The 25,970-nt window shown below is 54.3% G+C and overlaps 1 protein-coding gene across 4 annotated transcripts; it reads right to left on the bottom strand.

The window, feature by feature from the left end:
* Nucleotides 1–11,624: 11,624 nt before the first annotated feature.
* LOC102935233 (keratin, type II cytoskeletal 8) lies at nucleotides 11,625–25,875 on the bottom strand. 4 transcript variants are annotated; one of them, XR_006284907.1, is made up of 10 exons: nucleotides 25,517–25,875; nucleotides 19,955–20,163; nucleotides 18,996–19,056; nucleotides 18,465–18,560; nucleotides 18,030–18,194; nucleotides 16,793–16,918; nucleotides 16,227–16,447; nucleotides 15,555–15,604; nucleotides 14,322–14,565; nucleotides 11,625–12,266 (listed from the first exon to the last, which is right to left on the bottom strand). XR_006284907.1 is itself a non-coding variant. In XM_043525411.1 (10 exons), the coding sequence occupies exons 1-9, from the start codon at nucleotides 25,865–25,867 to the stop codon at nucleotides 14,359–14,361; spliced, it is 1,443 nt and encodes a 480-aa protein (XP_043381346.1). In that variant the 5' UTR covers nucleotides 25,868–25,875; the 3' UTR covers nucleotides 11,625–12,266; nucleotides 14,322–14,358. The 4 variants fall into 4 exon arrangements, 3 of the variants coding, with proteins under 3 accessions (XP_043381346.1, XP_027678653.3, XP_037768857.2); XM_043525411.1 differs by having other exon boundaries at nucleotides 14,322–14,522; XM_027822852.3 differs by lacking the exon at nucleotides 11,625–12,266 and having other exon boundaries at nucleotides 12,876–14,565.
* Between the last annotated feature and the right edge of the window lie 95 nt (nucleotides 25,876–25,970).

Here is a 25,970-nt window from a genome sequence, read left to right as displayed (position 1 = left end):
ACTTTAGAGCACGTGCTAATGCTATTACAAGTAAGATTAATGCAGGCAACGGCTCACAAGCATTTCATAACGTCTAAGCACTAAACACATTGTTATAAAGCTACTACCCCTCTTAGCCAGACGAACACGCAGGTGAAACGGATGATTTTCCCGCAGTGAATCAGTCGGTGTCACACAGGCCCAAACCCTGGGTGCGATCTTGGACAATCACATGCCACATTTCCAACTCTGGTGATTTTAGCAAGAATCGCACGGTACTGGTGTTTTACTTAAAGCCCCAGCATCTGGAGTCATGTGATTAGGGGAGAATCTCCGCTGTCTGTAAAAAAAAACCGGGTCTAGCTCTCCTGGCTGCAGAGCAAAACCTGAGTGTGTGACCTGAGGGCTCAAAAGCCAGGAGGCAAAGAAAGGAACTCAACGTGTAGCTCTTCAAATCTCATGATTTGTATGACATGCCGGCGATTTTTTGGGGGCCTGTCTCATGAGTTTCTAATGTTTCTGGCTGGTGGCACCATGCATCTCATGACTAGAGCCCCTTCCATCTCCTAAGAGCACAGGATTTCTAGCCTTCCCCGGAGAGGCACAGACATAGATGGAAATGACTTACCAGGTCCTAGCTCTCCCCTGTGCAGGAGCTGGGACAGGAGTGATCCTGCAATGAGTTCTCCCGTCTAGTTTTAACTGACTCAAGCAATGTACCTTTCACCATGTCTCTAAGCACATGGATCCCTCTCTCTCTCTCTCTTGCAGCCTGACTGGCTTTTCTGATGCACTCGTCCCTTTGAGATTGGCTGGAAGTGATCCCCTCCAGGGAGCAACCGGAAAAAAACCTAGCCACCAGGTGCTTGCAAGTCACACACCGAGTTGCTTTAAAGTTGACCCCTAGCATGACGCCACCTCCCCAGCGTAGCAGTGAGGGGCATCTTAATGAACGCCTGGAAGGGCCCACCTCCGCAGCAAGCTTGCAAGCTGATTAGCTCTGCCCTTCAGCCTCCTTGTGCGTGTGTCCCACAGAAGGGCAGGGAGCTGTATTCCCAAACACCAGGCCAAATGCACCCTGGCGTAATGCCACTCGCTTGGGTGGCGTCTAGGCTCTTGGCCTATTCTCTTCAGCAGAGCAAAGCACCACCTGGAGGAGACTGGGCCACTTTCGTATTCCCGGCACGACATGGGGAGAGACCTTGCTCGGCTGGGCAAGGTCCAGTTGCACATTCAAAGCCAACCTGAAGCATTTAAAGCCTGTTTTAATAAAATGCCATTCCTGGGTTGATCTCGCCTCTTATGCTGATGCCCATCACCGCAGCATTGAGCCACGAGGCTGGGTTCACGTTCCCTGCTATAAAACCCCTGTCTAAGCTCTTGAGAGCAAGCCCCTTCGAAAAGGGATTCGCCTTTTACATGGCATGGGGAAGAGCCAGCTGGAGCGAAATGGGACGCTCAGCTTGGGTTCAAAGCGGCCATGTGTGTTTGGCTAACTCTTGGTGCAGCAGGGGGAAGGGTGCACATGGCAGATTAGCCTCACTTGTGTCTTGTTTAACCTGACCATTTTATATTAAATGTGGGCCAGATGCTGCTCTCAGCCACTGGTGTAAATCTGGAGTCACTCCACTTCAGATTCAAAGCCTGTCACGCTATTTAATAGTGTCTCCCACAGCCTGGCTCACAAAATGCTGAGCAGCTACTAACCCCCAACACACACCGTAATGGTGACAGGGACCAGCTGACTTTGACAGGCCTGAACTGGGGTGCAGGGAACAGTCGGGCCCGTGATATTGTCTGTGTAGACTGTCACTGTGGGAAAGGGCCTGTCTCTCACCGCGTGTGTGTGCAGCGCCCCGCGCAGGCGGCTGGGATCTCAGGCACTGCCCTAATGCAATGCCACCAGCACGTGTCAAAGCAAAGGACAATTACAACGTGCTGCAGTTTAAACGGTGTTTCTAGTGGCCTGCCCTGGGGCTTGACATCCCCCCCCGCAAGCCACTCTTGTGTCTCGTGCTGGGGAGCACAGACCCGCTATCATCCATCCTGACTTGCTCCAGAAATGCGCTGTTTAAATACTTTTGCTGGACACAGAGTAATTTTGGACTCTCTGTATAAAGATTAACGGTAAAGCGCTCTCTCCCCGACTTGGCTTCAGATCCTGTGTGCCCAGCGCTTCACACCTGTTAGGATATAGATATTCAGGCCTGTCTGCAAAGGCCTGTACTTTAAGAATTTAGGTGTATTCTTATCACTTGGCTAGTTCTAGAGGTATAAAAGAAAGAATCAAAATCACTCTCGGCCGGTGTAAGGGCCTTCTCTTACTGTGACAGTTTGAGGCCCTGTGCTTAGGCTAAGGCCTTTGGCTAAGCAGCAGAGGCAGCCATAAGCTGGGAAGCGACCGGTCACCTCCTCACATTCCAAACTAGTCACATTGAAAGAAGGTGCTATTGGGCTGTTAGGATACAATCCTGTCCTGATAATGCCCATCACCTCCAGAGAAAGGGAAGTGCCTAGAAAATGTAAAAGGAAACTTAGTTTGATAGCATCCTGTCTGGCAAGAACTCACTTATCAATAGCTGGGATGTGAAATCCTCACTTCTGTATTGTTTTGTCATGATAGTTCCCACTTTGCTATTGTTTGTCTGTATAATCTCTGTCTGGTTCTGTGATTGTTCCTGTCTGCTGTATAATTAATTTTGCTGGGTGTAAACTAATTAAGGTGGTGGGATATAATTGGTTACATAATCATGTTAGGATTGGTTAGTTAAATTTCAGGAAAATGATTGGTTAAGGTATAGCTAAGCAGATCTCAAGTTTTACTATATAGTCTGCAGTCAATCAGGAAGTGGGGGGGAGGAGATGGGAACAGGGAATGGGGATGGGAAAATTGGAATCATGTTTTGCTAAAGGGGGAGATGGGAACAGGGAATGGGGGGTGGGAAAATTGGAATCATGTTTTGCTAAGGGGGGGATGGGAACAGGGAATGGGAGTAAGGAAATTGGAATCATGTTTGGCTAAGGGGCGGGAATGGGAACAGGGACACAGGTGTAAGGCTCTGTGGGGTCAGAGCTGGGAAGGAGGATACTAAGGAAGGAAACTGAAATCATGCTTGCTGGAAGTTCACTCCAATAAACATCGAATTGTTTGCACCTTTGGACTTGGGGGATTGTTGCTCTCTGTTCATGCCAGAAGGACCAGGGAAGTAAGTGGGTGAAGGAATAAGCCCCCTAACAGCATCCCTCAGCTTTTACAAGCACCAGGGATGCCGAATGTTCCTGGGTTTGTCGGTGCCTGCAGCTTGCACAGCACGGCGTTGTCCTCTCTGCTGGGAGAGGTGCCTTGCGCGCCTGTCCGGGCGGGGGACCCCCAGGTGCTCTCTGGAGCTGCGTCTGGGCCAGGGGATCGGACTGCTGCTAACTGAACCCATGCGACTGCACTGGCGTAAACTCCCCCTGCGCAAGCCAGGCTGCGTCAGTCGCAGCTTTGCGCTGCGTCCACACGACCTGCAGCTGTGCTCGCTTCTGGGAGCCTCGCCACAGTTCCTCCCGCAGCCCAGTGGGACTGGGGGAGTAGAGATCAAACTCCCATAAACCCCTGGCAAAACCCCATAGTTCTGGTGGGAACTCCCATAAACCCCCAGGGGCTGCTACCGTGCCCTCGGCCTTTTCTCCCCATGCCTGCTCAGCACCAGGCTGCCCGCGGAGCAGAGGGGGTTGCTGCGGGAGCTTTGGGAAAGCAGCTGCTGGGTGGTGGTGGAGGGGCCAGTCTCTGACCCACTCAACCCCCCGAGATCCACAGAAGGTGGAGGTTGTAACACCAGCAGCCCGTCTCTGCCCGCCCCCCCAGTGCAGGCCCAGCCAGACTGGCCTGGCCGCTTGCACTCCAGCGCTGTGTGTGTCCAGGCTGCATCGTCCAGCCCAGGCTCCGGGTCTCCCCCGGACATTCGGACAGCTCTGAACACGCTGCTGGGGTTGTATCAATGGACCAGGCCATTACACTGGCGTGGGGGGGGGGTCAGCTCAGCAAGACTGGCTCTCCCTCCATTAAACATGCCCGGTCAGACGCCAGCCAGCTGTGGGCCAGAGGTGGCTTTCGAATAGGGCGACATCGTGTGGGGCTAGCCCGAGCCCTCCCCCGCCCCACCCACAGGGGCTGACCCGAGCCCTGACCCCATCCACAGGCAGGGCTGACGTCGCTGATTCCACACACACACACGCACCCCCAGCTGTTCCTCTGCACCCCACTTTTTTGGCAAACTGGGCATTTGTCCCGGTTGCACTTGCCAGCTGATCCTGACAGCGGAGGCAAAGCTGATGAGGCGCGAGCGGCCTTTCGCAGGGCGCGTTCCCATGGAAAATGCCCTGTGTTGCGAGGGCCGAGGGAGATCAGCCGCAAAGGGCCCCCGCGGAGAAAGGACGCAGCCGTCCAGACGGCTGTTAATTAGCCAGTGTGAGTTACTCGCTGTCTGTGATGGGCGCCTCGAACCCACCCGCTGGAGTCTGCGTCCTCGTCCAGGCAGGGTGGTGGTTCCTTTCTTAGCCGTCCATCAAAGGGTCTCCTGCATCCCCGCCCCCCCCCACTGCCATGCAGCCGTCCTCAGGATCTCCCCGTGGGACCCTCTGGAGGTGTTCCTTTCCCAGCCCAGAGGGGGGCGCTGTGGCACGTTAGAAGCCAGAAGCCCATTGGCCCCTGTGAGGCATGGGCTTGTGTGGCCGTTGTGTGTCAGCTGCGTGTACACAGTCCCTACACTGTGAGCGCTGTAAACAGTGACGGAGTTAGAGGCAGTGGGGCTCAGTGCACAGCTTCATTTTCAGCCCCCCCAGCCCTCGGGACCATTCTCGCTTATCTCCCCCGTTTTTCATTTTTAATAGTGGGGGTGCTAACAGCCAGACCCCTGTCCACCCCAGGCGCGGCTCCAGACCTGGGTGTGGGCCGCGGGTTGGCAGCCACGTAAGTGGCTGTAACGATGCTGGCTTTGGTGGGACACTTCTGAGAGTACCAGTTCAGGACAAATTGCTTAGAGCAGGGCAGTTACAGCCCAAGGCTGGGGTTTCTCCACTTCTAAGGCACATCCAACCAGCCAGACAGAGAGGACTTTGGTTTTACCCCACTGGCTAACCACAAGTCACACAAGCAACTCCAGTTTCCCAGTATCCCCACCAGTGCCACTCGGTATGGGGACAGATGGTTATGAAAACCAATACCCCAGTAAAAGAACAAAGGTTCTCTCAATCCCAAAGGACCAAGCCCCAGATCCAGGTCAATGTACAAGTCAGATCTTACCCACAATCACGCTGTTGCCAATCCTTTAGAGTCTAAAATCTAAAGGTTTATTCATTCAAAGAAAGAAATACAGATGAGAGCTAGAACTGGTGAAATGGAATCAATGACACCCAGTAATTGGCAAAGTCCTTGGTTCAGGCTTGCAGCAGGGATGGAATAAACGGCAGGTTCAAATCAAGTCTCTGGAGAACATCCCCAGCTGGGATGGGTCCTTCAGTCCTTTGTTCAGAGCTTCAGTTTGTAGCCAAGTCTCTCCAGAGGTATGAAGCAGGATTGAAGACAAAATGGGGGGGTTTCCAGGGCCTTTTATATCCTCTGCCCTGTGGAAAATCACAGCAGCAAGATGGAGTCTGGAGTCACATGGGAAAGTCATATGTCCATGCATGACTCCGGTCTTTACAGGCTGACGCCAGTGTTTACATGTTAATTTGAATGTTCCCAGGAAAGCTCAGATGTGGACTGGCCTCTCCCAAAGTTCATTGTCAGTTAAGTGTATCTTGATTGGGCACTTACTGAGACTCGTCCTTTCTCAAGAAGTTGACCAAAGGCGTCACTGGGGCTACTTAGAATCAAAACACATTGAGATACAAGTCCATAGCCAATATTCATAACTTCAACTACAAAAATGATACACACATGCAAATAGCATAATCATAACCAGCAAACCATAACCTTTTTATAGACACCTCACACAACAACAACCTTTGTACAATATTTGCTGTGAAAATATAACAGTGGTTGCAATGATCTATATGGTCACAGGTTATGTCAGTAACGTCACAATGGTGCAGGGCAGCAGCTGGGACTCTGGGCGAAGGGTGGCAGCCGGGACTCTGGGCACGGGGCAGCAGCCAAGACTCTGGGCGAAGGGTGGCAGCTGGGACTCTGGGCGCGGGGCAGCAGCCAAGACTCTGGGCGCGTGAGGTGGCAGCCGGGACTCCGGGTGTGGGGCGGCAGCTGGGACTCTGGGCGTGGGGTGGCACCTGGGATCTGGGCATGGGGCAGCAGCCGGGGCTCTGGGCATGGGGCAGCAGCCGGGACTCTGGGCGTGGGGCAGCAGCCAGGGCTCTGGGCACGGGGTGGCACCTGGGACTCTGGGCGCGGGGCGGCAGCCGGGGCTCTGGGCATGGGGTGGCAGCGGAGCCCCTCATAAAACGTGGGGAGGGGGTGCTGCAGCACCCCCTGCACCCATAGTTCCCACGCCTATGTTTTGGGGCCCCTGTCGTTGGGGACCCCATGCCACAGCACGGTCTGTTTCGGGGTAAATCCGCTCCTGGTTGTAAAGTACCTGGCTAAGTGTGCATGCGGTGACATGGCCATCTTGTGGCTGAGACCCGTGGCGTATAAAAGGTGTACTACTTCGGCAAGCCGGGGGATGTATGCTCTCAGCGCTGGAGCTAGAGGCGTGAGTTATGGAAGGCCGTGGGGTCTGTTCCGGCTGCTGAGAGCAATGTCTATGGGCACATAGGTTTGAGGTTGCCCATGTGCGCTGCTTTCAGGGCTGCTGCAAGCCTAAGCCAATGGGTGGGGGAGATGGACAAACTCAGGTTGACGCCGCTCCACCGTGAGCCCAATAACTGGGAGCGAGTCACCTCACTGGGGTTATCGGGCGCTGAGGCTGGTGGGGAAGGGTCAGAGAAGGGAGAGCCTAGGGGCTGAGACCCAGATGCAGGGGTCTGCTGCAAACCAGGATCTGCTGTCTCGCTCGTCTCATTACCCACATGCTGAGCACAGGGGTTGGGGTGGCTGGTGGCAGGGGAGGGGGGGGGGTCTCCCACCAGAAGGAGGGAGGGGATGGGGGGGCAAGGGGGGTTGGGGGGGCAAGGGGGGTTGCTCTCCAGGACCTAGTCACAGCTTGGGCTCTTGGCCAACAGAGGGCTTTTGGGAGGGGGGCGTTAGGAAGGATCGGATTCCCCGGCTCCGTCTGGCCTTATGGGAGGGGACATTGTGGTCAGGACACCTGGGTTCTATTCCGGGCCTGGTCTCCCAGCATGTGCCATGGCTGAGGATACGCACTAGACCGGGGGGCCCACACGGCTTGGCTTCCTCCTGCCCGTCAGCGCGTGAAGGATAGTCTCCTTTTTTCCGTGTTTTGGCCTTAGGCCTGATGACGTACCCCCCCCCCCCCGCCCCCACCCCAAAGGGGACGAATCACCCGTATCCCTCCACAAGCACTAAACTGCCTTTAAAGGGCAAGGAATTGTCCCGTTTGTTTCTGAAAAGCACCAGCTGCCCCGGCACGCCGCACGGCCCAGGGATGGGTGGGACGCTGCGGGGAGCTGCTGTCAGACACAGTCGGGGGCTGGCGGACGAATCCTTTCCTATAATAAATGAGGCTGATTACAGCAGAGTAAATCCTGTCTCTTTGACATCGTCCAGAGCCCAGCCACAGCCCGCTCCTGATCTGCCCCCCACGCACGGCCCGTCTATCCCACCCCGTCACTGGTCCTTTACCGCCTTTGCTTCAGCTACATTTCTGCCTCTTGCTATTTAAATTCTTAGTTCGGTGGTTCCAGCTCACTGTCCAGGGCTCAGGCTTCATTCTCACGTGGTGAAAGCAGCCATTTTCTCCCGCAGAGCAGCCACGCAACGAGCCTTGACGCATGGGGGGGAATCAGAGAACATCCAGCCTGCAGCCCCTGCCTCTAGCATCCATCAGCTGGGACCTGGCCCGAGCCATAATGGACCTGGTTGTCCTGCTAAGGAGACTGGAGAACCTCACGCGTGAAGGTTGGAGAAGATAACAGCACTTTGTCTTTCCAACAGAGGAGATCGGGGGGGGGGGGGCGCCTTAGGACACCATTTCCTAGCCCCCACCTCAAACTTCCCTCTCTCCCCGTTATTCCAACACCCAACAAGCTCCAACATCCAGAACTTTCCCAATTTGGTACCCAGCCCCCATCTTAGAACACAAGAACGGCCAGACTGGGTCAGACCAAAGGTCCATCCAGCCCAGTGTCCTGTCTTCCAACAGTGGCCAATGCCAGGTGCTTCAGAGGGAACGAAGAGAACAGGGCAATTATTGAGTGATCCCTCCCGTCGTCCACTCCCAGCATCTGGCAGTCACAGACTAGGGACACTCAGAGCATGGGGTTGCATCCCTGACCGTCCTGGCTAATAGCCATTGATGGACCTGTCCTCCAGGAAGTTATCTAGTTATAGTTTTGGCTTTCACAACATCCCCTGACAATGAGTTCCACAGGTTGACTGTGTGTTGTGTGAAGAAATACTTCCTTTGGTTTGTTTTAAACCTGCTGCCTGTTAATTTCATTGGGTGACCCCCCCGGTTCTTGTGTTCTGTGAAGGAGTAAAAAAGGTGGAGAAAGGGGGGAGGCTGGTCTAGATTTGATTTTGACAAATAGGGAGGAACTGGTTGAGATTTTGAAAGTGGAAGGCAGCTTGGGTGAAAGTGATCACGAAATGGTCGCGTTCATGATTCTAAGGAATGGTAGGAGGGAGAACAGCACAACACAGACAATGGATTTCAAGCAGGCAGACTTGAGCAAACTCAGGGAGCTGGGAGGTAAGATCCTATGGGAAGCAAGTCTAAGGGAAAAACAATAGAAGACACTTGGCAGTTTTTCAAAGAGACGTTATTAAGGGCACAAGAGCAAACTATCCCACTGCGTAGGAAACACAGGAAGTCTGGCCAGAGACCATCCTGGCTTCACCAGGAGATCTTCAATGATCTAAAACTCAAACAAGAGTCCTTCAAAAAGTGGAAACTCGGTCAAATTACAAAGGATGAATATAAACAAACAACACAAGTATGTAGGGACAAAATTAGAAAGGCCAAGGCACAAAACGAGATCAAACTAGCTAGAGACATAAAGGGTAACAAGAAAATATTCTACAAATACATTAGAAGCAAGAGGAAGACCAAGGTCAGGGTAGGAGAGGGGAAAGACAATTATAGAAAATGTGGAAATGGCAGAGGTGCTTAATGATTTCTGTGTTTCGGTTTTCACCAAGAAGGTTGATGGCGATTGGACGTCTAACATAGTGAATGCCAGTGAAAATGATGTAGGATCAGAGTCTAAAATAGGGAAAGAACAAGTCAAAAATTACTTAGCCAAGTTCGATGTCTTCAAATCACCAGGGCCTGACGAAATGCATCCTAGAATATTCAAGGAGCTGACTGAGGAGATATCCGAGCCATTAGCAATTATCTTTGAAAAGTAATGGAAGACAGGAGAGACTCCAGAAGACTGGGAAAGGGCAAATCTAGTGCCCATCTATAAAAAGAAAAATAAGGACGACCAGGGGAATTACAGACCAGTCAGTTTAACTTCTGTACCCAGCAAGATAATGGAGCAAATAATTAAGCAATCAATTTGAAAACATCTAGAAGATAATGAGGTGATAAGTAACAGTCAGCATGGATTTGTCAAGAACAAATGGTCTCAAACCAACCTGAGAGCTTGCTTTGACAGGGTAACAAGCCTTGTGGATGCGGGGAAGTGGTAGATGTGGTATATCTTGACTTTAGTAAGGCTTTTGATACGGTCTCGCATGACCTTCTCATAAACAAACTAGGGAAATGCAACCTAGATGGAGCTACTGTAAGGTGGGTGCACAGCTGGTTGAAAAATGGTTCCCAGAGAGTAGTTATCAGTGGTTCACAGTCAAGCTGGAAGGGCATAACGAGTGGGGTCCTGCAGGGATCGGTTCTGGGGCTGGTTTTGTTCAATATCTTCATCAACGATTTAGATAATGGCATAGAGAATACACTTATAAAGTTTGTGGATGATACCAAGCAGGGAGGGGTTGCAAGTGCTTTGAAAGATAGGATTACAATTCAAAATGATCTGGACAAACTGGAGAAATGGGCTGAAGTCAATAGGATGAAATTCAATAAGGACAAATGCAAAATACTCCACTTAGGAAGGAACAATCACTTGCATGCATACAAAATGGAAAATGACTGCCTAGGAAGGAGAACTGCAGAAAGGAATTTGGGGGTCACAGCAGATCACAAGCTAAATATGAGTCAACAGTGTAACGCTGTTGCAAAAAAAGCAAACATCATTCTGGGCTGTATTAGCAGGAGTGTTGTAAGCAAGACACGAGAAGTAATTCTTCCGCTCTACTCTGCGCTGATTAGGCCTCAACTGGAGTAGTGGGTCCAGTTCTGGGCGCCACATTTCAGGAAAGACGTGGACAAATTGGAGAAAGTCCAGAGAAGAGCAACAAAAATGATGAAAGGTCTAGAAAACATGACCTATGAGGGAAGATTGAAAAAATTGGGTTTGTTTAGTCTGGAGAAGAAAAGACGGAGAGGGGACATGAGAACAGTTTTCAAGCACATAAAAGGTTGTTACAAAGAGTAGGGAGAAAAATTGTTCTTAACCTCTGAGCACAGGACAAAAGGCAATGGGCTTAAATTGCAGCAAAGGCAGTTTAGGTTGGACATCAGGAAAAACTTCCTAACTGTCAGGGTGGTGAAGCACTGGAATAAATTGCCCAGGGAGGTTGTGGGATCTCCATCATTGGGAATTTTTAAGAGCAGGTTGGACAAACACCTGTCAGGGATGCTCTAGATAATACTTAGTCCTGCCATGAGTACAGGGGACTGGATTAGATGATCTCTCGAGGTCCCTTCCAGTTCTGTGATTCTATTATTCTATAACACTTCCTTATTCACTCTCTCCACTCCAGTCATGATTTTATAGACCTCTATCATATCCCCCCTTAATCATCTTTTTTCCAAGCTGAAAAGACCCAGTCTTATTAATCTCTCCTCGTAGGGAAGCTGTTTCATGCCCCTAATCATTTTTGTTGCCCTTCTCTGTACTTTTTCCAATTCTAATCTATCGTTGTTGAGACGGCGCAACCAGAACTGCATGCAGCATTCAAGGTGTGGGCGTACCATGGATTTATATAGTGGCATGATGATATTTTGTCTCATTCTCTATCCCTTTCCTAATGGTACCTAACATTCTTTTAGCTTTTTTGACTGCTGCTGCACACTGAGTGGATGAAGTATCCACAATGCCTCCACGATCTCTTTCTTGAGTGGTAACAGCTAATGTAGATTATCATCATTTTGTATGGATAGTTGGGATTACATTTTCAAATGTGCATGATGTTGCATTGATCAGCATTGAATTTCATCTGCCATGTAGTTGTCCAATCACGCAGTTTTGTGAGATCCCTTTGTAACTCTTTGCAGTCAGCTTTGGACTTAAGTATCCTGAGTAGGTTTGTGTCATCTGCAAATTTTGCCACCTCACTGTTTACCCCCTTTTCCAGACCATTTATGAATATGTTGAACAGGACTGGTCCCAGTATAGGCCCCTGGGGGACACCACTATTTACCTCTTTCCATCCTGAAAACTAATAACTTATTCCTACCCTTGGTTTCCTATCTTTAACCAGTTACCAATCCATGAGAGGACCTTCCCTCTTATCCCATGACAGCTTACTTTGCTTAAGAGCCTTTGGTGAGGGATCTTGTCAAAGGCTTTCTGAAAGTCCAACTACACTATACCCACTGGATCACCTGTGTCCACATGCTTGTTGACCCCTCAAAGAATTCTAATAGACTGGTGAGGCATGATTTTCCTTTACAAAAGCTATGTTGACTCTTCATTTCTGTTCTTTACTATGGTTTCAACCATTTTTCCTGGCATTGAAGTTAGGGTTAATGGCCTGTAATTGCCGGGATCACCTCTGGAGCCTATTTTAAAAATTGGTGTCATTTTAGTTATCCTCTTGTCATCTTCTCATATAGGCAATTGCTTTACCCCAGCATCTGGCTTCCCACAACTCCAATTCAGTACGGCCAATCCCCCATGTTCAAAACTCATGAGGCAGGCTGAAAAACTGAGATTTTAAAGAAAAATAAATGTTGCAGGGTTTTTTTGTATTTGGCTTTGGTGTTAGATCATTTGCAAGCTTTTCTCTGGAACCAGGAAGGCTAAAAAAAATTTTTTTTAAATGAGAGCTGAGATGCTCAGGGTAATAACATGATTCCAGCATTTGTGGTCTTTAAGAAAACCTGAAAAATCACAGAATTTGCACTAAAAAAAAAATCACAGGAGTTGGCCACACTGATTTCCATTATACCCTTCAGTTCCAAGGTCCCTACACATCCCCAGCCTCTGCAGTCCACACAGGTGTTGCAAATCCTTCCGGGGTAATATTGTGCCTAACACCGAGTGGGTGGATGTGTTTGGTCCTCTCTCTTCTAGTGGCTGGTGTCAACAATCATAACTGCCTGCTGCTCGAGGAAGATGCCCCAAGCCAGCAAGGATCCTGAGTTTCGGGTACACACTGCAATTCACAGCTGCTGGCTGGCTGCATGTTTGCAGGGATGCGGTTCGCTAGGGGTCCCCTGGACTGACAGGAAGCAGGTGAACTGTGGGTAAGGAAGAGTGAAAAGGCAGGAATTCCCACCCGCTGCCCTCTTCGTACAGACATTCCTGAGCAATGACTAAAGGCAGAAACGGGGCAAAGAGCATTTTTATTCTGGTCTCTTTTCAGCCGTTTCGTTCTCCTCTTATTTAGGCTCACTCAAGAGGAGAGGCTGGCTAGCACAGGGAATCCTGGCTGCATAACACCCCAGCGGGCGGCTGGCCATTGACAGAGATACGCTATGGAACACAAATGGTTACAAGTGCCTCTTTACTAGCCCCCTTCCTTCCAGGGAGCTGAGCCCGCCAGGAGCACCGGGGGCCAAAATTACACAGACACACATGAGCAGGGAGATGGTCGAGATCCATGGAGAAAATTAAAGTGTGCAAAGTATCAGGTGTGCCTGACAAAAAGTGTAAACTCCCCGGGGCAGGGATATTCGGTGACACCCCCTTCCCCCCCCCCACTCAGCTGGGTGAGCGAGCTCCTCCCCGCACCACACCCCTGGGACACATGGGGAATTGACATACAGAGAAAAGCAGTGATTTGTCGAAATTAGTGACAGAGCAACGACCTGAACAACAAAACCCATGCAGGAGACCTAGCCGAAGAGATTACTCTAGCCCAGCGGTTCTCGACATTTTTCTTTCTGAGCCCCCCCAACATGCTATAAAAACTCCACGGCCCCCTGTGGCACAACAGCTGGGTTTCTGCATATAAAAGCCAGGGGCGGCGTTAGGGGGTAGCAAACAGGGCAATTGCCTGATGCTCCATGCTACAGGGGGCCCCGTGTAGCTAAGTTGCTCAGGCTTTGGTTTCAGCGCTGGGTGGCAGGACTCAGGGCCCCAGGCTTCAGACCCAGGTGGCGCAGTTTCAGCTTTCTCCTCTGGCCCCAGCAAGTCTAATGCCAGTGCTGCTTGGAACCCCCCCTCAAACCTGCTCGTGGCCCCCCAGGACCCCCCAGACCCCTGCTGGAGAGCCACTGCTCTAGCATATGCCCTCCTGGACAATGTGTGTCATATTTACTAGGCCACCTCAGTTACTCTGTTCAGCTCAGCTTCTCTTCCCCGCAGCATCTGGCACCTTGCAAGCAATTTTTGCCCATCCCTTGAGCCAGGTTTCAATGCAGAAATAATATGGAATGCATATTCCAATGAGCGCCAGAGAAGCCAGCCTATCCCAGAGTTATTTCTTATTTGAAGGGTAAGGGGCTGCTGCTTGCCCAGCCCTGGCAGTTGCAGAATTTGCCCTCTTGGCTGCAGCAGGATAAAAATCTCATAAGGAAACATCCAACCCGTCCTAGGATCTGCACTATTAGCTCAGAACTAGTCTGCTTCCTAAGTCAGATTCATTAGGACAGAGTCGTGCCTGTCCCAATTCCCACCCCCAACTGTTCCCACCTCCCTTATATTAAGTGGGTTAACAGCCAGCTGCTCAGCAAACCAGCACCCATTTAACTCTTGTTTTCCCTGCTAACGAGGTCAAGGTGTTAGTCAGAAAACCCTGGAGCCTGCCGGCAAACGCTGACAGCTCTGTGGGTTCCCTAGCACCGTAGAGGTGCAGAATGCTTTGCAAATGCATCATTAGAACAGGTCCCTGCCCATGGAGCTTACAATCTCCTGGCCCAATTCTGCCCTCAGTGACTTCATTGTAACCCAGGGCAGAATTGGGCCGCAAGCACTTCCAGTCATGACATTACACAGGTTTAAATCCAGCTCCGCTGATTCGTGGCTGGGCTAGTTTTCTGAGAAGTGGCTGGACTCCGAGAGCACCTTCCCATCCTTGGTCTCGATGGTCTTGATCAGGATCGGCCTCTTGGGTGAGGAGGCTGGCTCGGGCCCCGGCGGCGTGGCAGCCCTGCCCGGGGAGGGGAGCGCCACTCGGGGAGACAGGAGTCCAGCTGCGTAAGCAAGTCAGGAAGGGGTTGGGGGTGGTTTAGAACTCTAATCGAGAAATCAAAGAGGATTCGGTTTTACGAAGAGGCTCTTGATTGGTTCCCAAAGCGATTAAGCAAATGAGAGGTGGGCAAGCTGGGATTGACTGGCCAATCCGAGGGAAGGATTTATGCATGCAAATCGACGGGTGGAGCATGTTCCCGCCCTTGTGCGGACTGACAATGGCTAATTTGCATTAGGTCTGTGATTTACATATATTTACATACAGAGATACCCCGGTGCGCTTGACGGGCTTGGAACACCGGCTCAGGGGCAAACCCAGAGCCTGAGCAAAGGAAGGAGCCTCACTGGATCGGGCTGTTTGTGTCTCATCACCTCCGTCGAGTGGCTGGTCCCGGTGACAGCCCTCTCCTGAGTCTCAGCTAGGGAGATCAGGCACCTCAGCACCTATGAAAAATTCCACCCCCCCCCGCCAGCTCCTAACTGAAGGGACAGCGGCTGGTGCTTTCCACCCCCATTCTCAGCTGCAGGGAACTTGGGCGCTGGCCTGTTCAAAGACATCAGGCCCTGCCCACATGGATCTAAGCTGCAGCGACCCGAGGGCCCCGCTGTCTGGGCCGAGTTCGTCACATTTCGGAGATGCCCACCCTGCGGCCAAGCTGGGACCCCGGTGATCCCGCTGGGAGTCACAGCCACATCCCCCCATTGCGCAAGACACTGGGCCCAGTTCACCCCAGTTCCCCCCGGTCCCTGGAGCACCGTCACTGGCTCCCCAAGGTCTAGGAGACGGAGCCAGTGCAGATGTTCCCGATTGCTTAGCCCGGGCCCTGGGGCACTATTCCATCGCCCATGGTCTAACCCACGCGGACAATGGGGGTGCTGTCCGGGACCCCACTCCTCTATGGGTAGTGCACAGGTGGGCAGCTAGGAGGCAGAGAGCCCGGGCCCACACACCAGAGGGCCCTGCCTGGGAAGAGGGTCTGACTGCTCCAGCCAGGAGAGAGGCCAGACACTGAGCACTGGGGGAAGAGACTCACTCAGTTTGTCCATGGTGCTGAAATGCAGGTTCGGGCCTTGGCTGATCATCCTGGGAGAGAGAAATCAGACACAGGAGCGCCGTCAAAAGGAGCGTGTTACAGGGTGTGGCAGGAGGGGCGGGGCGGGTTCTCGCCCACCGTAGACCTGGCAGAGACCTGCCCCTGCCTTCGCTGGCTCAATGGGCCCTTGCCGCGCAGAGGGGCGAGAAGCGCTCGTAGGCAGCCGGGTGGCTCACTCGTGGGACTAGCGAGGTGGGGGAAGACGGGGGCTGGGAGGCCAGTGACTTGCCCAGGGTCCCACATGGCCAGGAGTTCAGCCCATTAGGTCACACTGTCTCTAGCTTAGTAACCAAACCGGAGGATGAACGTGTCCCCTGCCCCGGCACAGAGCCCCCCCCTTTCTGCAGCCTGTCCAGCCAGCCTCCCGCTAGCCTCTTCCAGCGGAGGGTTTGCCAGCGCCCCGGGTGGCTTCTACCAACGCACCCCATGATTCCAGCCCTGGGTCTGTCCCCCCCACAGCTGTGCGGGTGCCCCTCAATCCCGACCCGCAGCCCCCCCTTGCTATCCCAGCCCTAGGCCAGCCATGCCCAGCCGTAGGTCAACAGGGGTTTGGCAAGCTGCCCAGGGAACCCAAGCCGGGTCCCCCCCGCCCCGCCCCTGGGGAGCGCTCACCGGTTCTCCTCGCCCTCCAGAAGCTTGCGGTAGGTGGCGATCTCCATGTCCAGGGCCAGCTTGATATTCATCAGCTGCTGGTACTCGCGCACCTTGCGCGCCATGTCCTGCTTGGCCCCCTTCAGCGCCTCCTCCAGCTCGTGCACCGTGTCCTTGGCGCTGCGCACGGCCTGCTCGCCCTGCTCCTCCGCGAGCACGATGGCACTCTCCAGGTGGGCTCGCTAGCGCCAGGGGCAGAAACAAGGTCACCTTGGGGGGCGGCGTTCTGGGCTGCCCATCGAAGGGAGGGGGCGACTGCACCAAGCCACCTGCCATTGCTTCCCCAGAATCCTTTTCACCTGGCCCCATCGCCCTCCCCAGAAGCAGCCTTGGGAACCAAGGCAGGGGGTCACCCGGTGGGAGGGGGGAAGAGAACCCAGCTCCCCACCCCGGCAGTGTCTGGCCTCAGCAGAGAAGCCGGCCGGAGCGGGCCGAGTTGCAGGAGGGGCTCCCTGGAAAAGGAGCATGACCCTGCCCCACACCGAGCCCCCCTGTCCGAGAGGCTGGCAGCACTAGGTGGGGCTCACCTGGTTCTTCAGGGCCTCGATGTCAGCATTGATCCTCTGGGCGTAGCGGCTCAGCTCCGCCATCTCATCCTTGATGCTTTTCATCTCGTCGTTGTGCTTCCGGGCCTGGGTCGCCATGTCGTCGAACTGGGGGGAGAGGGAGGTGTTGCCAAGGCCTTGCCTCAGTCGTCTTGCTCCCAGAGCCCCTCACCTGCCCTAGAGAGGCACTGGCAGGGAGTCCGGGAGAGCAGAGCTGGGACAAACTCATTAGATCCCATCCACCAGGACCAGCGCAGGGCTGCTCCCTAAGGGCCGTTCTCCAGGGCTCCCGCCGCTTCCCCTGGGAGCTTGTCCATTGCATGGGGCTGGGACGTTTATCTCCAGCTTTGTGACCAGGGCCCAGCCAGGGTCCTGCTCCACCAGGGAGATGATGGGAGCAGCCCAGCCCCTGGTTGGGGGACGTGAACCCACAACCTGCAGCTCCTGCTGGAAGCTGTCGCTACCTGAAGGACACACGAGCCTCCGCTGGGGGCCACTGGCGGGATCAGTCCCTGCTGACGAGTCGGCACTTGGGTCCCATCTCTCTCCATGTGGCTGCTGCTTCCCGTGCCCAGCTGGCCTTGCACACCCGGGGCAGTGGCGGATTAGCCACTGGGCCAATGGGGCCCCTGCCCAGGAGCCCCCCAAAAATGGGCACCCCCGCACCCCGACCCAGTCTACCCACCGGCCCGATGCTCCTGTGAGCAGTGGGGGAAGCCCCCGTGCGCCAAGCCCGCTCCCCAGCAGAAACTGTAATTTGCCTCTGACCTGGAGGATGGGGGGGTTCACTGATCCCTGTGGGGGGTGGGTCTCGGTGCTCATTCTTCCATGTACACTTTGGGAGCCACGTCTGGAGAAAACCATGGGCCTGTCTGCAAGCCCAGAGGTGCGTGCACAGAGTTTGCTTGTGCACTCACCAGGTCCATGTTCACTATCGCAATCAGCAAGCTCACCGTGCACGTGGACTTGTGCAAGTCTCCCTCCCCCCACCCCCCAGTGACTGGCTGGATCAGCTGGTCGGAGGCAAACTCCTGGACATTCAGGCGAGCCTCTGAACGGGTGGGGAACAGGCAAGTGCAGAAGGAAAGCTGGCCCACGTGGGGACACACCTATGAGCGCCCGGGGTGCGAGCAGCGTGCGAGAATGAGGAAGCGCGGTCAGGCATGCTCACAGCTCAGCGGGCACGAGGCACGCACGGCAGGGGAGGAGCGCCGCTCACCTTGTGCTTGTACCACTGTTCGGCCTCCTCGCGGCTCTTGGCTGCCATGGCCTGGTACTGGGCCTTCACCTCGTCTACGATCTGCTTCATCTCCAGCTCCCGGCTGTTATCCATCTCCACCGTCACCTGGGTGTTCTGGATCTGGGACTGCAGCTCCCGGATCTCCTGGGGGATGGAAGCAATTCGGGGGGGGGCGCGGGGGGGCAGGAATTGAGATAGGAATCTGGATTCTGCTCTCTCTGGCTGCATTTTGCATGGGCTCCCCCAGCCAGCAGCACCCCAAGGCTCCCCAGGAGGGACCGCCTGCAAACAGAGCCTCTGGATCCCGATTGCAACCGGCCGCCCCGCCCCCTGCTCCAGCTCCAGACCATATCCGTCTCCCCACATTGTTTCCTGTGCAACAGACTCAGCAGAGGCCCATGGGCCGGCACCCACCTCATCATACAGCTGCTTGAGGTAGTTGATTTCGTCCGTGATACTCTCCAGCTTCGATTCGATATCCACCTTCTGAAGATACAGGTCATCGAGATCCTGCAGGCACAGGAGAGACGCAGTCAGGGCACCTCCGTGTGGGGCAGAGGAGCTCCTGTCGGGCCCCAGTGCACCCTGGGGACAGATCCCTGCAGTGTGGGGACTGGGCAGCCAGCCACTGTAGCCACTCTGCTCTGTGGACCAAGTGGGTGAGGGGGATGTTGGCCAGGACACCTGGGTTCTCCCCTGATTCCCCCCGCGAAAATGCCCTGTGGATCTTCAGCCCAGATCCCTTCCATCCATCTCTGGTGCCTCTCCCAATGGAAGATGAAGGTCCCCTCCAGTCTTCTCCATCTGATCCTGCTTTGGCATGTGCCCTTGTCTGGGAGGGGAGCTGGACCCCAGGGGGCAGGGCGTGTCCTGCTGGGCTGTACGGGTAAAGCAGGGGCTGGCCGGGCAGAGATGTCCCCGGGAGGAGAGGTGGAGGTTTCTCACCTCCTTCATCACAACGAATTCGTTCTCCAGTTGGTTCCGCCGGTTGATCTCATCCTCGTACCTGGGGAGAGAGGGGACGTGCAGGGAGCCGGGCGGTGCAGCAGCATCCACGGGGCCTTAACGTAGCGAGCCGAGACCCCGTCCCATGGGAGTATGGGGATGGATGCTCGGACTCCAAGCCAGAGAGCAGCAAGGCCCAGCTGACAAGCAACGGGCTCTGGGCTCGAATCCTGGGCGTGGCTCATGTCCCCTGGCTGTGGGGCTCTGAGGATGCTCAGAGATCAGGGTGTGGGAGGCCGGTGAGGCCCTGGGAGAAGAGCCCTGAGTCAGCTCACTAGCTCCCCCGCCTGGCGATAGCTCAGCAGCCACGCTGGCCAGTGTGGAGAGCCCCAGCCAGTCTGCACAGCAGCCTCGGGGAGGTGGAGGCATGGAGTCTCTCGAGAGGGGGGGCTTATGAGGAGAAATTGCTGGGATCCTCCACAATTTATCTGGGGCCAGGGGGGTGTCTCTGCCCTGCAGCGGGGAGGCCTCGGGGAGAAGCGTCAATGAATGCCGGACTGGGCTGGCCCACGGGGGACGACTCCTATGGGCTGGGCCCCTGATTTCTGGGCTCCTCCCTGGGAAGGAGGCTCTAGGCTCAGACCCCCTGGGTTCTGAGGAGGGGAAAGGGCAGATCAGGTGCTGTGGAGGAGGAGTATGTGGGATAAATACGACCTGGGGGCTTCCCGAGGCAGATGGTGGCTGATCCCAGCCAAGACCAGCTGTGGGGTCAGACAGGACAGAAGACAAGACCCCAGCCCCACAAGAACAGGGCTGTTTCCTGTCCAGCACCAATGTTGTGGGGGATGGGTCCAATGGATCTCACTGACAGGGCCTTTCCTTTCCTAGGTTCCCACCCCACCTTTCATGGTTTCCTCCCTCGCTGCTGTATGGGGACACCCGCTCCCGGATGCGTGTACCTGCCCTTCAGCTCCTCCACCAGCGCCTGCATGTGGTCCAGCTCCGCCCGCAGCTTCCCTTTGTCCTGGCTCAGCGTCTCGATCTGCTGCTTCAGGGACTGGCTGGAGCGCGCCATGATCTGCCCCAGCTTGGACTTGTACTGGTCCTTGTCCTTCAGCAGCTTCAGCTGCGTCTCCAGCACTTTGTTCTGCTGCTCGAGGTTACGGACCTGGAGGAGAGAACAAGCGGTCCTGGGCCCTGCGCTTCGCTCAGCCCGTCAGGGTCGCCCAGGCGGGTAACTGTGCAGTGAGACGATCCCCAGCTGCGGGCTCAGGGCAGGTCCCTCAGAAATGTCTCATGAGGATCAGTTCACCCAGGGAGATGCATAGGAGGGGATGGCTGCAATGGGCAAAGCAGCGGGCGTAAAATCCCCACACTCCCTGGAACCTAAAAGGTGTGAATCCTGGCCCAGGTTGGTTCTGCCCTCCCTGCCCAGGCGGATCCACAGGAGCCAGTGCTTCCCCTTGGCCCAGGTTTCCCCTCCCCATCCTAGATTCCAAGGCCAGCAGGGACCATTGTGAGCGTCTGGCCTGACCTCCTGTCTAACCCAGGCCAGAGAACGGCCACACGATCATTCCTGCAGCAGGACATTTGGAAAACCATCCCGAGTGAGCTGTGTGGCAGGACCACATGCTGGCTGCATGCACAGATTTGGCAGGTGGAAAGGCGGTCAAGCTAGGAACACAGGACAGTTGCCAGTTAGCAGGGCTGGCTGAAGTTTTGCAACCAAAACAAATTCTCCCATTGGAAAATGTGGCTTCATCAAAAATCCACTTTTCCTGCAGGGAAATGCCGATTTTTGACAAGGGTTTTTATATGCGGATCAAGCGAAGGAATCGAAACAAGAACATGTTTCAAATCCCCGTTTCCAAGTGAGACCGCTCCCTTTCCATGCTTCCAGATGGGCCGTTTTGATCAAAGCACGGCGACGCTTTCGGTTTCGAAGTTGCCGATTTGAAACCGTGCCACGGTTTTGGGGTTTGCAGCGTTTTTCTCCTCCGAATTTTCCTTCTGATTCTGAACAAAAAGTATCATAAAAGAGTCAAAACTTTTTGACAGCTCTACCCATTAGCCAGCCACCTTTGGCTACTAAGGGATCGAACCCCAGAGATCCCAGTTCCCCCACAAGGGGGCGATGCAGTGTCTCCTTTTCCGAGAGAGCGTTAAGGAGGTTTGCAAGCCGGTGCGTGCAATTCCAGCGGGTCAGAGTGGTGAATGCAAGGGAAGTCATTATTATTTGGATTACTGCAAACGTGTAGCAGCCCAGTCGTGGAGCATCGTGGAGTACCAACACAGAACAAACCTGTGATCCGCCTGTGGATAAGAGGGAACAACCGACAAAGGCAGCTCTCTCTAGCAACCAGGTTCCTGGCTGTTAATGAAAGACAGTCCCAAGGAATGGAGCGATACAGGACTCTGCATGAGATCTCCACCTTGCAGCCCTAAGGTTTGTCCATCTTCTAGGTCACAGACAAGAATGAACCTAATCCACATCCGGGTCCCTCCTGGGCACAGTGCAGCTGGGAGGGCATTTGGCCTGTGAGACGGTTCGTAGGCTCCCGGGGGTCTGTGACTCAACACATACCCAATCCCCGAGGGACTGGGCAGACACCCCCAGCTCCTCCCACTGGATCCGGCACTGACAGTGGAATGATGGGAGGTGGCATCCAGAAACCTTCGGTGTCCAAAAAAGGAACAGCTGCTAGATAGTCCTGACCAGTCCAGCAGACAGAGGCCAGGGTGGGAGGGACAGACCAGCAGAGAACGAGCCAACCAGAGATCCAGAGGGTTCAAAGGGACCACAAGGGTCATCTAGTCTAACCCCCTGCTAAGATGCAGGATTTGGAGAGGGAAACCTCGAAGCTACTGGCAAAACCAAGTGCATGGACACGGATGGGGCTCCTTCTACCTTCCACATGCTCTGGCAGGAAACAGCCTCGTAGGGTTTCCAGCTCCTGCAGGGATTTGCAGATCTATTTATTCTATGGATGGGAGCTGCCACTCTGCTCTGTTACTATAGCCTCTGGGATGTGGATACTCGTCTGATGAGACCCGGACTGAGCGCCACTAACAGATTTCATATGGGCTACCACACAGCTCCCAGATGGGAATGACCTGCAGGCACGGGCTGGATTTGAGGGTGATTTAAACTCTGTACCCCATCGTCGGGGCCGTCCCATCCCCAGCAGGGTGTGTTTCAGATGATCAGGGCTTGCTCACAATGAAGCAGCCTTGCGGAAATTCTTATTTGCATTTAACTTGCGGAATAAGAGGGGAATTAAGAGTCTTTTGTTCTCTGCCACACGAAGGGATCAAATGGCTGGTTAGCTTCTGCTCCACAGAACTTCCTTGTGGCTTTGTCACAGCCAGCCACAGCTCACCCAGGGGCGCTGGAACACCTTGTATCGTGGGGGTGCGGAGAGCCATTGAACCAAACTGTAAACCCTGCTTATCATGGAAACCACTTCAAGCCAGGGGGTGCAGCAGTTCCAGCACCTTTCGTGCCCGGCTCGGGTCAGGTGCCCTGCCAGCCTGGTCATTGCTACCAAGCCCTTTGGAGTGGTTGGCATGAACCAGAGTGTGTCAGAGTCAGTGGGAGTTTTATTATTGATGCTGGGTGGGAACAGGAGTCGCAGAGTCCCAAGGCTGAGCAGGTCTCAGAACTACTTTTTTGCATCCAGTGGTAATTTCCTTATTTTTTAAGCTACACTAAGGCATACGGCAGCTCACAGGTGATCTGCACAGGAGGTCTGAAAAACCAGGCTTGTGCCTCTGGTTTCTTTATTCTGGATTAAGAAAGCCTGACCCAAAAATTATTGTTTTGAGAAGACCCCCCCCCTCCCCCCGGCTTGTTTTTGATCCTTGGAATATCTGGCAGGTCACATTTGCTCTTCCCTGGTTTTGCTGGAGGATCTGTGGGATGTTGTTACTCTTTATCAAAGACTTTCTTTCTCTAACATGTTTGCTAGCCATTGGAGTGAAATAAGCATCAAACAGAAAAGCCAGAGTTTTCAAATGGTCTGATGGTCAGAGGCTGAAAAGCCCCTCCCAGTGGCTCAGCTTTCACTCTTGGCTTGTGTGATGTTACTATTTCACAAGGTGCTGCCGCACGGTACCTAAATTGCTAATGTGAAAAACCAGAACAGATTCTTTTAAAAACCCTTCCACGAGCTTCATCCACCAGGAAGCAGCAAAAAAGTCTCAAATTCATCAGAGCAGCAGAGACAGCAGGTGGCCAGATAAAGTTCATGCTATTATTAAGAAACACAAACTTCCCCGTGGGTGGATTATCTTTGAACAGCTTCGTTTCACGAATCTTTAGGAAAACAAGGGTGTCGCCTCAGAGGCTGTGGATCCAACCTGTGAGTTAGCTTTAAGGGTGTGTGTGTGTGTGTGTGTCCGTGTCCGGGTGGCATAAAGAGGAACATAGGAATCCAAGAGCCAGCCGGAAATCCAAATACAACAAACCGAGGGCCCTGGAATTAACATTTGGATCATGGCGTTTGCATAGCTGACGCTCAGCTGGACCAGCGAAAGGTCAAGCGCAATATTCAAGAGTCCGTAACTCAGAATCTGCCCAGTCATGTTTAGTTCTCCTGACTGGAGTAGTCAGTTACGTCCCAGGTTAACACAGCCCTGAAAACAGAGCCCCAGGACAGCGAGTGGATTCGATAGGATTCTCGTTTGTCATCACATTTGCTGATTTGCATATACAATAACGCTAGTGGCCGTGATCCTGCAGACGGCCCCACAGGGGGGACAGCTGTGCCCACGCAGAATCCCATAGGGCCGTGCACAGGTACAGACGTCCGTCTGTGTGGTTCCAACTACTGGATGGGCTGTCATTTGCACCTCTCCAGCTCCATCCCCTGAGGGTTGCAGTGTGTTGTCATGAGCTCAGCGTCACACACCCCTGAGCAGCAGGTAAATGGCCTTGACGATGTTCTACAGAGAGGTGGAGCCGACCACCTAAAGTCACACCAGGCGTCTGGCAAAGGCAGGAACTTAAATGAAGGAGTTTATCCGTTAGGCCACCCGGCTAACCTGGCAGCTTTCATCTGGGGCTCGAGGTGTCACACCTCTCAAAGCGCATATGGAAAGCCAAGGAGAAGCGTTTCACATCACAGAACAAACACTCAGGCCGTGCCTACGTGGGAAGGGGTTTTCATTTTTTAGGTGCAACTCAGATGAGGGATTCTGCCACTAGAAATATTAGAGAGACAAGGTGGGGGAGGTGAGATCTTTCATTGGACCAACCTCTGTTGGTGAGCGAGACAAGCTTTCGAGCTACACCACGCTCTTCTTCTGGTCTGGGTAAACTTGAAAGCTTGTCTCGCTCACCAACAGACATTGGTCCAATAAAAGATAGGACCTCCCCCACCTCGTCTCTCTAATATCCGGGGACCAACCTGGCTACACCACCACCGCAGGGGACATTAGAAATATTTCTCACCAGGGATGCCAGAGGTCCCTTCCCTGCCGTTTTAGAGCCAATCTGGTTACTCGGAGCGTAGAGGTGTGGCAGGCGGCTGGCAAACAGTGCAGCCAGCTCCTAATTCGCTGGGATTTCCAGTGTCTGAACATTACTGTTAAATTTTTCAAAAATATTTTTCTAGGACCTGACCCAGAGCCCACTGGAGTTAATGGGAGCTGTCGGATTACGCCCATAATTCCTGTAACTACCTTGGAACAAGCGCACGTCTAATAAACGCACACAGGTTTAGAGGAAAGCAATCCGCTCCGGCTAGGGGACGAAGGAGAAGGATTTATGAGGAGTCTAATTATCCCAGAATCTCTTCCCTCCCCCCCGATTTTGCCTCCACCAGGTGCTTTGCCTTGAACAATAACTGTTTTTGTCCATAAAACTCCAGCAAATCAGCAGGGAAGCAACAGATGAAAACTTGCACCCTCGGCTGGAGACGGGAATTCAGACCTCTACAGGGCACGGTGAGCAGGGACCTAGGAGACCTGTGCTCCTGGACTCCGTGCTCCCAAGGCTGTGCGTTAGCGTCCACACTGCACTGTAAAACCGGAGTTACAATTGCTGGCTCCGGGTCTCACAACTCCTGTGCTAAGGCTTCATACTGCACACTAAGGCTGGGTCCTAGGACCCAGGTCCTGAGTGCCTGCTGACAGTTGTGTGTGTGTGGACAGAGCAGGAGGATCGGGCTCAAACCGGAGTCTGAACCGGAGTTCACAATGCAGTGTAGACAGGACATACCCGAAACGACCGGCTGCAACCCCCGTATTTTCAGGCCATGGGGGCTTCACGGGCGATCAGCCGGGAACGGGCAAGTGTTTTGCAGGATGCCGCCGAGGTACCAGGGAGGCGGACAGCGCATGGCAGGCGTGTGTCCGAGGGGGCGCTGGGTCATAGGCACAGGGCGGGGGATACATTTTCACGCTGGTCTTTGTACCTCGGCCCCAGCAGGGCGGCTCCTCCCGCAGAAAGGGAGCGGAGCCGGAGGAGCCTTCGCACGCCCGGTCCCCCGGCTCGCCCCTGCCCGCCCGCCCCGGCGCACCTTGTCGATGAAGGAGACGAACTGGTTGTTGAGCCCCTTGATCTGCTCCTTCTCCTCGCTGCGGATCTGGTGCAGCGCCGGGTCGATCTCCAGGCTGGGCAGCGAGGCGAGCAGGAAGGAGCTGGACAGGCCGCTGGGGCCGAGGCGGCTCAGGCTGGGGGAGCTGCGGAGCCCCGGCTGGAAGCCCGAGCCGGCCCGGTACGGGGAGCCGCGGCTGGGCAGCGAGCCCTGGGAGCGGCTGCTGAAGCCCATCGGCCGGGAGCGCGGGTAGCTGCTCATGGCCCCGGCAGCCGCGCGGAGCGAGGTGCGCCCGGAGTTCGAGCCCCGCCGCCGCCGCCGGCGCCTAAACATAGGGGCGCGCTCGCCCCGCCCCGAGCCCCGATTACCAGAGCCCCGCCCCCGCACTTAGCATGGCCCCGCCCACCCGGACTCACCTGCGGCCGCCAGGCGACCC

Source organism: Chelonia mydas, chromosome 11 (genome assembly GCF_015237465.2).
Source record: "Chelonia mydas isolate rCheMyd1 chromosome 11, rCheMyd1.pri.v2, whole genome shotgun sequence".
Classification (NCBI taxonomy): Eukaryota; Metazoa; Chordata; order Testudines; family Cheloniidae; genus Chelonia; species Chelonia mydas.
This window is presented reverse-complemented; position numbering and strand designations above follow the sequence as displayed.

Bases quoted from the DNA above. Each gene is read 5' to 3' on its own strand.
- LOC102935233 (XM_043525411.1), bottom strand. From the start codon at position 25,867: ATGTTTAGGCGCCGGCGGCGGCGGCGGGGCTCGAACTCCGGGCGCACC. The intron at 20,164-25,516 runs GTGCGCCGGGGC...TCTCTCCTCCAG, and splicing joins TCGTCTCCTTCATCGACAAG to GTCCGTAACCTCGAGCAGCA. The intron at 15,605-16,226 runs GTGAGCGCTCCC...TCTCTCTCCCAG, and splicing joins CTGGAGGGCGAGGAGAACCG to GATGATCAGCCAAGGCCCGA.